The 13,964-nt window shown below is 35.0% G+C and overlaps 1 protein-coding gene across 1 annotated transcript in view; it reads right to left on the bottom strand.

Moving 5' to 3' along the window:
- The window catches only part of LOC135743942 (macrophage mannose receptor 1-like), a 97,347-nt gene that overhangs the window by 74,038 nt on the left and 9,345 nt on the right, over positions 1 to 13,964 (bottom strand). Inside the window, exons 12-13 of the mRNA XM_065261847.1 lie at positions 925 to 1,006; positions 657 to 801 (exon numbers count right to left, since the gene is read on the bottom strand). Of these exons, the coding sequence (XP_065117919.1) occupies positions 657 to 801; positions 925 to 1,006 (227 nt within the window). The remainder of the gene's footprint in view (positions 1 to 656; positions 802 to 924; positions 1,007 to 13,964) is intronic.

Here is a 13,964-nt window from a genome sequence, read left to right as displayed (position 1 = left end):
CAGAAGGTAAAAGTCACCGTAATTTTTACTGACTTGGAGCATTCGGTATGGACTAAAATCACTGAGTAGCTCAGATAAAAATTGCTTTACCCCACCTCCCTATGTAAAACGAATCCCGTCCGATTAAGATAACAAGATTTAGAAATGTCTCATTGAAAGAGACGGGGGACACACAGTGTTTCACATAATGTTTACATTGTGTGCTGTGTGCAGTGATACACAAAACCACTGGGAGCAGCGGTCACAGCTGTGTTTTATCATAAAGATCAGAATTTAGGACTGAAAATAACAGTTTTATAATAGGAGATTAGCCTACACTGTTGAAAATTCTTTGCTGCCTTAAAATTTTATTTTAGTTGAATCAACTCATACTTTTAAGTAATTTTAACTTTAACTATTATGTATCTTGACTGGAGATGAGTTGTTATAACTTATAAAATGTAGTTGAAAGAAGACTTCTCAGTTGAACTAAAAAATTTAAGGCAGCAAAGAATTTTTTACAATGTACCGACTTTGAAATGTTGCGGCTGACCAATCAGAATCACAAATTCCAGATAGCCATGTAATAAATCTAAATTTTCATCAAAACATTCATTCACTAACACATTTTTTGTTTACTCTGTATTGTATATACTTGCTTATATCTGCATGTGTACCTATTGGAATCTGACAGATCCAGTCCATATAAGTATCACAATCACGATCATTCCACTTGCGGTCATAATTACTGTCATATTCAGCACAGTTCTCATTATTGTTGTAGTTGTTTGGTTCACCATAGGCCCAGTTCTGATAATCGGACTAAAACAGAAATAAACACACAATCATGGACAGAAGAACATGATACAAATGTAAAATAATGTTAGAAGGAAAAGCCTCAACAAATCAACACAAATAGACAGAGAGTAATGAGAAATCACTCACAGGAGTTTGATCTGACCACACAAAACCAGAATTACTGTCCAATGAAGTAAAGCCGATCCACGCTGGGTCTGATGTGAAAAAACTGAAAAAAATCTCATGTGACAAAACTGAATTTTTTTTCTCTTTGCTAATGGTCTGCATTATGTATTTCCCATCTTGCGAGTTGTGACCAGGGTTGTCACATAAGACTAAAGTTCTGTCTACTTGAGTGTGGAGAGACGGGAAAGACAGAAATCTCTTAAATCTTCTGTGAGTATTGCATCTTTCATCCAAATCACTGCCACTAAAATGTCTTATTTAAGTCTGCAATTATTTTCTCGTTTGCCACATAGGCGCTGATTTCTTTCGGTGCAACATCATGCAACCATTAGGTTGCTAAGCAAACGCAGACGCTACTGGAGTGCCTACCAGGCTCAAGAAAGGATAGTAGTTGTAACGGGCCACCATTCGTCAAACTTTTATGACCCCCTCCCCCACCCTTTGACAGGTCGTGTTTTATGACCCCTTTGACAGGGGGGCGGGACCATCAATCAAAATCTGTACAAGTTGTCAACTTTAGACAGAAAGTATTTAATGGTTTTATTGCCGGTCATTTAGAGTGATTGTTTTTCCTGAGTGTGTTTTATGTCAAGCGTATGGTGTCATGTTTAATGACGGCTCGTGTTTCGACATTTGCTGTTTATTGACATTTGATGTCAGATCTCAACCATCCTCCCTCCTTTGATTGCCCCGTGCGCTTCTCAATATGACTGTCACACCGCGGGTGTGTTGTTGAATCTAAAGTTTTGCAACAGCATAAGTTTATTTAAAGGCAATCACTAATCATATATATATATATATATATATATATATTAGATGTACCTGGCTACGCTTAAAGCCGATGTTTTCTATCGAGCTATAGTTTCTGATCAGACACAAAGTCTGAACTAAATAAAATTTTAAACGGTTCACGAAGTCCGGGAATCTTTTCATGACCTGGTCTACAGTTTCACGCGTATTAAAGATCCGGCGGTGTCTGACAAAGCGTCGGGTGATTGTTCATATCTGTCATTTAAAATAAAGTTAATAAATGTAATTCTGTCCACTATGGCAAAATAGGAATTTATTTTAGATTTAGGGGAATCTTTAACCATGTCTCTGATTAAAACTTTTGATTGTAACATCACAAGTTATTTAATTAAATATTCCGTATACGGGTATAGTTTAAGAAATGACCTGAGCCATTACCTTCGGAGCCGTCAATACTACAATCTTTAGACGATAGTCTAAACTAAATAAATTTTTAAACGGTTCAGGAATTCCGTGAATCTTTTCATAACCTGCACTATAGTTTCACGCGTATTAAAGATCCGGCGGTGCCTGACAAAGCGCCGGGTGAGCGTTCATATATGCCATTTTAAAATAATGTTAATAAATGTAATTCTGTCCACTATGGCAAAATAGGCTTTTATTTTAGATTTAGGGGAATCTTTAACCAAGTCTCTGATTAAGACATGTGTATACGTGCACAGATGGTGACAGAGAAACGTATATATGTCGTTAATAAACTTTTAAATGTTTTTAAGACGTATTCACCCCATTTTGGGGTTTTATTTTTAATTAAAGGCTTCTTAAAACATGTGTGAATATGTGTATATTATACAAAGAGTCTTATATTGTCTGCTCTGACAAAAATAAAGTATTTTTTAGATTTAGGGGAATTGACTGCGTGTATCTTATAAATACAACTTGATAATACGTTTGTTTTGTCAAGAGACTTTTTTTAAAGTCACGCAAGAATAAAATCTTTTAGTTGTAATGGTAAACATTAAATATACTATTATCTATTTAACTATAAGCTATATTTTTCTGATCAACCTCAAAGTTTTTGATGTTGAGCTTATGACCGTGTGTGATAGATATTTCACAGCAGGGTCGGTTTGTAATCTAGGTAGAGTCTTTTAAAACTGTAGTGGTAAAATGTAATATGGTAACTCTGTCAAAAAAAAAAGTAAAAGGTTTATTTTAGATCATAATCTATTTTATGGCAAACATTACTGTATCTAAAAGTTTTTAACAACACAATTTATTTAATGAAATACGCAGTATGTGTATAGCAATGAATTGTACCAAAACCCCCGTAGGTCGACATTTCTTTAGACTAAATCCTATTTATTTTAAACTATATAAAAGTTTAATCTTTTCAGACATAGTATTCTGATCACAACATTAGATCGCGCTCCGGCGTTTACAAACATACGCGGATGAATGTTCATATCCACCGTTAAGAAACTTTTAAACGATTAAAAACACTTTCATATCATCTTCTGGGTTTTGTTTTAAATTAATGATATCTTAAAACCAACTGGGAATATGTGTTTATTACACAATAAAATGTAATTATGGCCGCTCCGGTATAATAGGAGTTTTATTTTAGATTTGGGACTTTCTTTAACCAAGTCTCTGATTAAAACATGTGAATGCGTGCACCAAAGTTGTCAGATAACGTAGACTGATGCGCACATATATCTGGTGTTAAGAGCCTTTTAAACGTTTTAAGACATTTCACACCCTATTTTGAGTTTAATTCATTAATGTCATCTAATATCGAAGTGTGTACATGTCTATTTACGATAAATGTAACAAAATTTGTATTGTCAAAATAAAAGGTTTCTTGAACATGTTATTCCAGTGTGTGGTTCTTGTCTTGCGAGTGTTCGACATATTTAGTGATGTGGAAAAAGTTTGTTGTTTGGTCGAACAGTTTCAGTCTCTCTCTCTCTCTCTCTCTCTCTCTCTCTCTCTCTCTCTCTCTCTCTCTCTCTCTCTCTCTCTCTCTCTCTCACCAGTCCGCTATCAACCAGCAGACAACCCCCCCAGATGTCTGGACAGAGGGAGTGTTGGTAAAATAAAAGAAACTCAGCCCCCATTGACAAAAAGTAATAGGTTTATTTTAGATTTCAGGCTTCATTACTCAGATACAGATTAAAGCATGTTATTTCTTATTCGTAATTTAAAGAAACTTAGAAGTTTTAAGACATTTCATCACACATCCTATGATGACATAAACCCTTGTGTTAGCCCTTAGAGGACAACAAAACGGGTGCAAATATTATCAACGTTTGATGTTGTTATAAACCAGGTTGTCACATACGTGACAACAATCATTGCTTTAAAGACAAAACATTTAACAAATTTGACATTTTGTTAAACATGGTTGTGTGCGTCCACAAACACAACATCAGGTAGGACATGGTTCTACATAATATTAAAATCACGGGCTTACGTTAAATAGGTAAACCTTAATTTTTACTAAATAAAATAAAAATAAACTATTTTAACATATTATCTGATATTAGGTTAGGTTTAAGATGAATTAGTGTCTATAGCTTTACGAATTACATCGTAAAACCCCCAGCGGATATGGTGTGTGCGTGTGCGCGTGTGCAATGGCTGTTATCACGTGGTGCGGACCGAACGACCAACGCTGCGGGGGTTGTGAAGCGAAGAATGAGTTCAGATGAGAAGTTTTTCCTTCTGAACACAGAACCTTTACCAAAAACGTAACCCCGGATTAACACATCACAGAACAATTTGAACAACCGTGTCGGATTCGTACACACCAGAGGTCTGTTTTATGTTTTGCAGAAACTGTGGAAGCTTTTGATGCTGCCAAGGTGTCCGAATTCGCAAACAAACTATCAAACGCAACGCGGCGGAAACAGTGGACACGATCCTTTTGTTGCTGAGAAAGCGATTGAACTCAGAAACAAACAAGCAAGCAAAGTTGTCTACGAAACTACAGATTCTTGAAAAAAGATGGCACAAAGATCATTCGAACGACTACGCAATGGCCAGATGGGGTATGTGTACGGGACCGAACTTTTTAAAGATATGCTTAAAAAGAACTACAAGCGCGAGATGTCCAATCTACTATGTACTGTGATATACAAAGAGGCCAATGTGTGCATGCCTCCAAACTATTGCGAATCTAACGCCGGTCGTGTAACCAGACTCAAGGAAAAAACAGATGGTGTGAAAATTATAGATGGCTCTTTTAATAACATGGTACAGACAGTTGTACAGGCCCAAGAGGAACCCCGTGTGATTATTAGAAAGGCCCTAGAGATATTTTATGAATGTGACGAGGCCTAGTTCTACATCATCAATATCATACTTATGTCGGCCTTTGTAATTGACGTATGCATTGATATCCTTGTAAAGAAACGAGAAATTAATGTGTGTGAAATCATAGAAAATGCCGTAGATTTCATGTTTGAAAAGGGTCTTGGATCATGCATGCACTATCTATGGTATCTAGATAATATCATAACGGTTAATGATGACTAAAAAACCAAACCTGTGAGCCAATGGTATATTTTACGCAAGTTTTACAGTTGTTTTTTAGTTTTCCAAAAGTTTCATTCTGTTTTATTTTTACTCAACATTATGATGGCAAGCCATGTCCGTCAACAAATGTATACTTTAACAAAAACTACGCTCTAGTAGTTTCAATGTATGGTAACTGTTGTTTTTTCATCATTGATTTTGTATACTGCTTATGTTTTTGTATGTTTTGCTGTACCGGTTTCATAAAAACAAAATATACAAGGATTTATGGTCTTAATGTCTGTGTTGTTACCATTAGAACATTCAGACATCTTGTTCAGACAACGTGTGACATTGATCATTCTTCATATGTTTTTGCAACACCACACAGAGAAACGTGAAAGATTAATAGAAATTACATGTGACTACATCACATGTCTTTCAGAGGCGTAAAATAAAGTCACCAATGTTAGTATGGGATGCTAAAACAGCACAGGCACAAGCTGATCCTAATTTTGATACCTGCCGTCTGTCACATAGTCAAAGCTCATATACTTCATGTCTCTACGAATCCTGACAGAGTTTAAGTTTCATATACACAACACATCAAATGTAAACCACGGTAAACTAAATACATTTGACAGCAAAGATCTCTAATTTTCTGACAACCCCAAAAAAGATGATGGGGTCATCATCAAACATCGCTCACTTTTAAGGTACCGAAAGGTTTTTGATTATTTTAGTATAACTCAACACTGAAATTTTAGTTAAGCACACAGAAATGCACAGATTTTACGTTTTAAGTATACATGTGTACATCACATTGCGATTTCAGTCTCAACTAGATCGATGATCTATCAATATTAGCCACAATGTTGTTTGTATGCTTGCTCTGATTTCACAAAACATCCATATACATTCAAAACCTTTTGGATTCAACGCCTTAAAGTCATCAATTTTATATCGTACACATCAAACGCACCAAAATTTTGAATGTGCAAACTGTTTTACTTCGTTTTAAACATGTTTGTGCGGTTTCGGTCTAGATTTTTATAGAAAACTTCAGAACATGACACCATTTTAACATTTACAAAAGGAGGAAACATTTTACTTTTAACTGGATCCCACGAGTATGTGTTACTGTGACAAATACCTTTGATTGTTTGGAAATTATATGAATGCAGAGAAACAACGCAAAAGTTTTGAACGTTAACATAATTTATAGGCGTCCTGATTTTTAAAAACAGTAAGCTGTAATGTTTCTTACACACAGATCTAAACACATCACAAGTCTCAATGTTTAATAACATAAAAACCTGTATGCAAAGGTTTGTTGGCGTATTTTTAGACACAAGCTGTTTATTTTCATCTTTAAACAAATGTGTATGACAAATGTTGTCCTGCCTGAACTGACACTAAGGATCGATGCCGAAATGTTAAATCTAAGTATTTGCAAAACAACCTTCACCGTCATATAGATGTTTTCAATCTAATGGTACCTGTTTAAATGTGACCATACTATTTCAAACATTACCAAGTTGTAGATGGTTGTGACTCAAGTTACAAAGGTTTTAACAAACATTACTGTTTGTCGCGGTGTGTTTCATCGCATTGCTGTTGTATGCAACAGACTCTCAAGTTTTATGTTAAAAGGATTACTAAAAATAAAAACCTAAGCATTCTGTATTATGTTGGTGCTGATGATTTTACAAGTTTACAGTTTCAAACATTTTTTGCTATATTCGCTGTGAAAGATTTAGTAAATAAATCTAAAACATAAACAGTGTTGAAGAGTTACCGCAATCTTCTAGCAACAATTTTCAAGAGATTACCAACATGTATGATGTACTAACTGTCAGGGGATCTGTGATATTATTTTCTGAAGTAATTAGCTATCTAATGGCTACTGCACAATAACTTAAGTGATAAAGAGTTTGACAATAAACTTCAACAATAAAATTGTTTGTTACATAAACTATAGAAACGAAACAAGATAAATTACAAAGTCACTGGCATGAGGTTTACACTTAAATAAATCACGCAGATGTTTAAAGTGGTACATGTGTTTTATTTCTTATCAAGTAATAGAAATACATCATTTGTTATCATTGTAGTGTAGAAATATCACAACGTTTTTCACGACCGGTTCATTTCACAAACAGCAATTTGATCATTATTTGATATTGTAAACACACACAAACACACAGTAATAGTCTCTAAAGATTCTACAGAATACCATTAGCTTTTTGTCATCAAGTTTGTAACAGATGTTCCAATGGACCTGTGTCCCCAAGAAGGATACGACAATGCCTGATGAATCAATACACATTGCGTGTATCGATTCCACAGACTGTTTGGTTTCAAGATCATGAAACAGGCTTCGTGATACATCTGTTACAAACTTGATGACAAAAAGCTAATGGTATTCTGTAGAATCTTTAGAGACTATTACTGTGTGTTTGTGTGTGTTTACAATATCAAATAATGATCAAATTGCTGTTTGTGAAATGAACCGGTCGTGAAAAACGTTGTGATATTTCTACACTACACTACACTACATAACAAATTATGTATTTCTATTACTTGATAAGAAATAAAACACATGTACCACTTTAAACATCTGCGTGATTTATTTAAGTGTAAACCTCATGCCAGTGACTTTGTAATTTATCTTGTTTCGTTTCTATAGTTTATGTAACATTTGTCAAACTCTTTATCACTTAAGTTATTGTGCAGTAGCCATTAGATAGCTAATTACTTCAGAAAATAATATCACAGATCCCCTGACAGTTAGTACATCATACATGTTGGTAATCTCTTGAAAATTGTTGCTAGAAGATTGCGGTAACTCTTCAACACTGTTTATGTTTTAGATTTATTTACTAAATCTTTCACAGCGAATATAGCAAAAAATGTTTGAAACTGTAAACTTGTAAAATCATCAGCACCAACATAATACAGAATCCTTAGGTTTTTATTTTTAGTAATCCTTTTAACATAAAACTTGAGAGTCTGTTGCATACAACAGCAATGCGATGAAACACACCGCGACAAACAGTAATGTTTGTTAAAACCTTTGTAACTTGAGTCACAACCATCTACAACTTGGTAATGTTTGAAATAGTATGGTCACATTTAAACAGGTACCATTAGATTGAAAACATCTATATGACGGTGAAGGTTGTTTTGCAAATACTTAGATTTAACATTTCGGCATCGATCCTTAGTGTCAGTTCAGGCAGGACAACATTTGTCATACACATTTGTTTAAAGATGAAAATAAACAGCTTGTGTCTAAAAATACGCCAACAAACCTTTGCATACAGGTTTTTATGTTATTAAACATTGAGACTTGTGATGTGTTTAGATCTGTGTGTAAGAAACATTACAGCTTACTGTTTTTAAAAATCAGGACGCATATAAATTATGTTAACGTTCAAAACTTTTGCGTTGTTTCTCTGCATTCATATAATTTCCAAACAATCAAAGGTATTTGTCACAGTAACACATACTCGTGGGATCCAGTTAAAAGTAAAATGTTTCCTCCTTTTGTAAATGTTAAAATGGTGTCATGTTCTGAAGTTTTCTATAAAAATCTAGACCGAAACCGCACAAACATGTTTAAAACGAAGTAAAACAGTTTGCACATTCAAAATTTTGGTGCGTTTGATGTGAACGAAATAAAATTGATGACTTTAAGGCGTTGAATCCAAAAGGTTTTGAATGTATATGGATGTTTTGTGAAATCAGAGCAAGCATACAAACAACATTGTGGCTAATATTGATAGATCATCGATCTAGTTGAGACTGAAATCGCAATGTGATGTACACATGTATACTTAAAACGTAAAATCTGTGCATTTCTGTGTGCTTAACTAAAATTTCAGTGTTGAGTTATACTAAAATAATCAAAAACCTTTCGGTACCTTAAAAGTGAGCGATGTTTGATGATGACCCCATCATCTTTTTTGGGGTTGTCAGAAAATTAGAGATCTTTGCTGTCAAATGTATTTAGTTTACCGTGGTTTACATTTGATGTGTTGTGTATATGAAACTAAAACTCTGTCAGGATTCGTAGAGACATGAAGTATATGAGCTTTGACTATGTGACAGACGGCAGGTATCAAAATTAGGATCAGCTTGTGCCTGTGCTGTTTTAGCATCCCATACTAACATTGGTGACTTTATTTTACGCCTCTGAAAGACATGTGATGTAGTCACATGTAATTTCTATTAATCTTTCACGTTTCTCTGTGTGGTGTTGCAAAAACATATGAAGAATGATCAATGTCACACGTTGTCTGAACAAGATGTCTAAATGTTCTAATGGTAACAACACAGACATTAAGACCATAAATCCTTGTATATTTTGTTTTTATGAAACCGGTACAGCAAAACATACAAAAACATAAGCAGTATACAAAATCAATGATGAAAAAACAACAGTTACCATACATTGAAACTACTAGAGCGTAGTTTTTGTTAAAGTATACATTTGTTGACGGACATGGCTTGCCATCATAATGTTGAGTAAAAATAAAACAGAATGAAACTTTTGGAAAACTAAAAAACAACTGTAAAACTTGCGTAAAATATACCATTGGCTCACAGGTTTGGTTTTTTAGTCATCATTAACCGTTATGATATTATCTAGATACCATAGATAGTGCATGCATGATCCAAGACCCTTTTCAAACATGAAATCTACGGCATTTTCTATGATTTCACACACATTAATTTCTCGTTTCTTTACAAGGATATCAATGCATACGTCAATTACAAAGGCCGACATAAGTATGATATTGATGATGTAGAACTAGGCCTCGTCACATTCATAAAATATCTCTAGGGCCTTTCTAATAATCACACGGGGTTCCTCTTGGGCCTGTACAACTGTCTGTACCATGTTATTAAAAGAGCCATCTATAATTTTCACACCATCTGTTTTTTCCTTGAGTCTGGTTACACGACCGGCGTTAGATTCGCAATAGTTTGGAGGCATGCACACATTGGCCTCTTTGTATATCACAGTACATAGTAGATTGGACATCTCGCGCTTGTAGTTCTTTTTAAGCATATCTTTAAAAAGTTCGGTCCCGTACACATACCCCATCTGGCCATTGCGTAGTCGTTCGAATGATCTTTGTGCCATCTTTTTTCAAGAATCTGTAGTTTCGTAGACAACTTTGCTTGCTTGTTTGTTTCTGAGTTCAATCGCTTTCTCAGCAACAAAAGGATCGTGTCCACTGTTTCCGCCGCGTTGCGTTTGATAGTTTGTTTGCGAATTCGGACACCTTGGCAGCATCAAAAGCTTCCACAGTTTCTGCAAAACATAAAACAGACCTCTGGTGTGTACGAATCCGACACGGTTGTTCAAATTGTTCTGTGATGTGTTAATCCGGGGTTACGTTTTTGGTAAAGGTTCTGTGTTCAGAAGGAAAAACTTCTCATCTGAACTCATTCTTCGCTTCACAACCCCCGCAGCGTTGGTCGTTCGGTCCGCACCACGTGATAACAGCCATTGCACACGCGCACACGCACACACCATATCCGCTGGGGGTTTTACGATGTAATTCGTAAAGCTATAGACACTAATTCATCTTAAACCTAACCTAATATCAGATAATATGTTAAAATAGTTTATTTTTATTTTATTTAGTAAAAATTAAGGTTTACCTATTTAACGTAAGCCCGTGATTTTAATATTATGTAGAACCATGTCCTACCTGATGTTGTGTTTGTGGACGCACACAACCATGTTTAACAAAATGTCAAATTTGTTAAATGTTTTGTCTTTAAAGCAATGATTGTTGTCACGTATGTGACAACCTGGTTTATAACAACATCAAACGTTGATAATATTTGCACCCGTTTTGTTGTCCTCTAAGGGCTAACACAAGGGTTTATGTCATCATAGGATGTGTGATGAAATGTCTTAAAACTTCTAAGTTTCTTTAAATTACGAATAAGAAATAACATGCTTTAATCTGTATCTGAGTAATGAAGCCTGAAATCTAAAATAAACCTATTACTTTTTGTCAATGGGGGCTGAGTTTCTTTTATTTTACCAACACTCCCTCTGTCCAGACATCTGGGGGGGTTGTCTGCTGGTTGATAGCGGACTGGTGAGAGAGAGAGAGAGAGAGAGAGAGAGAGAGAGAGAGAGAGAGAGAGAGAGAGAGAGAGAGAGAGAGAGACAGAGACTGAAACTGTTCGACCAAACAACAAACTTTTTCCACATCACTAAATATGTCGAACACTCGCAAGACAAGAACCACACACTGGAATAACATGTTCAAGAAACCTTTTATTTTGACAATACGTACCGTGTTACATTTATCGTAAATAGACATGTACACACTTCGATATTAGATGACATTAATGAATTAAACTCAAAATAGGGTGTGAAATGTCTTAAAACATTTAAAAGGCTCTTAACACCAGATATATGTGCGCCTCAGTCTACGTTATCTGACAACTTTGGTGCACGCATTCACATGTTTTAATCAGAGACTTGGTTAAAGAAAGTCCCAAATCTAAAATAAAACTCCTATTATACCGGAGCGGCCATAATTACATTTTATTGTGTAATAAACACATATTCCCAGTTGGTTTTAAGATATCATTAATTTAAAACAAAACCCAGAAGATGATATGAAAGTGTTTTTAATCGTTTAAAAGTTTCTTAACGGTGGATATGAACATTCATCCGCGTATGTTTGTAAACGCCGGAGCGCGATCTAATGTTGTGATCAGAATACTATGTCTGAAAAGATTAAACTTTTATATAGTTTAAAATAAATAGGATTTAGTCTAAAGAAATGTCGACCTACGGGGGTTTTGGTACAATTCATTGCTATACACATACTGCGTATTTCATTAAATAAATTGTGTTGTTAAAAACTTTTAGATACAGTAATGTTTGCCATAAAATAGATTATGATCTAAAATAAACCTTTTACTTTTTTTTTTGACAGAGTTACCATATTACATTTTACCACTACAGTTTTAAAAGACTCTACCTAGATTACAAACCGACCCTGCTGTGAAATATCTATCACACACGGTCATAAGCTCAACATCAAAAACTTTGAGGTTGATCAGAAAAATATAGCTTATAGTTAAATAGATAATAGTATATTTAATGTTTACCATTACAACTAAAAGATTTTATTCTTGCGTGACTTTAAAAAAAGTCTCTTGACAAAACAAACGTATTATCAAGTTGTATTTATAAGATACACGCAGTCAATTCCCCTAAATCTAAAAAATACTTTATTTTTGTCAGAGCAGACAATATAAGACTCTTTGTATAATATACACATATTCACACATGTTTTAAGAAGCCTTTAATTAAAAATAAAACCCCAAAATGGGGTGAATACGTCTTAAAAACATTTAAAAGTTTATTAACGACATATATAAGTTTCTCTGTCACCATCTGTGCACGTATACACATGTCTTAATCAGAGACTTGGTTAAAGATTCCCCTAAATCTAAAATAAAAGCCTATTTTGCCATAGTGGACAGAATTACATTTATTAACATTATTTTAAAATGGCATATATGAACGCTCACCCGGCGCTTTGTCAGGCACCGCCGGATCTTTAATACGCGTGAAACTATAGTGCAGGTTATGAAAAGATTCACGGAATTCCTGAACCGTTTAAAAATTTATTTAGTTTAGACTATCGTCTAAAGATTGTAGTATTGACGGCTCCGAAGGTAATGGCTCAGGTCATTTCTTAAACTATACCCGTATACGGAATATTTAATTAAATAACTTGTGATGTTACAATCAAAAGTTTTAATCAGAGACATGGTTAAAGATTCCCCTAAATCTAAAATAAATTCCTATTTTGCCATAGTGGACAGAATTACATTTATTAACTTTATTTTAAATGACAGATATGAACAATCACCCGACGCTTTGTCAGACACCGCCGGATCTTTAATACGCGTGAAACTGTAGACCAGGTCATGAAAAGATTCCCGGACTTCGTGAACCGTTTAAAATTTTATTTAGTTCAGACTTTGTGTCTGATCAGAAACTATAGCTCGATAGAAAACATCGGCTTTAAGCGTAGCCAGGTACATCTAATATATATATATATATATATATATATATATATATGATTAGTGATTGCCTTTAAATAAACTTATGCTGTTGCAAAACTTTAGATTCAACAACACACCCGCGGTGTGACAGTCATATTGAGAAGCGCACGGGGCGATCAAAGGAGGGAGGATGGTTGAGATCTGACATCAAATGTCAATAAACAGCAAATGTCGAAACACGAGCCGTCATTAAACATGACACCATACGCTTGACATAAAACACACTCAGGAAAAACAATCACTCTAAATGACCGGCAATAAAACCATTAAATACTTTCTGTCTAAAGTTGACAACTTGTACAGATTTTGATTGATGGTCCCGCCCCCCTGTCAAAGGGGTCATAAAACACGACCTGTCAAAGGGTGGGGGAGGGGGTCATAAAAGTTTGACGAATGGTGGCCCGTTACAACTACTAAGGATGAAAGTGGCGCGGTCACATTTTCCGCAGTGTTTCCTTTCGAGGGAACTCAACGCTGCATCATGAAATGTCAATTTGGGAAGAACAACGGGCAGCGTTCATGCATCTAAATAAACTTGTAAAACTAGTCTATCTTATAGGCAGCGAGGGATGATGTCTCGAGTGCGACAGACCCCAGAAGGCATAAAAGGGAAG

The sequence above is a fragment of the Paramisgurnus dabryanus genome, chromosome 2, assembly GCF_030506205.2.
Source record: "Paramisgurnus dabryanus chromosome 2, PD_genome_1.1, whole genome shotgun sequence".
Taxonomy (NCBI): domain Eukaryota; kingdom Metazoa; phylum Chordata; class Actinopteri; order Cypriniformes; family Cobitidae; genus Paramisgurnus; species Paramisgurnus dabryanus.
Note: the sequence above shows the minus strand (reverse complement) of the source record. Positions and strands in the feature narration are given on the sequence as shown.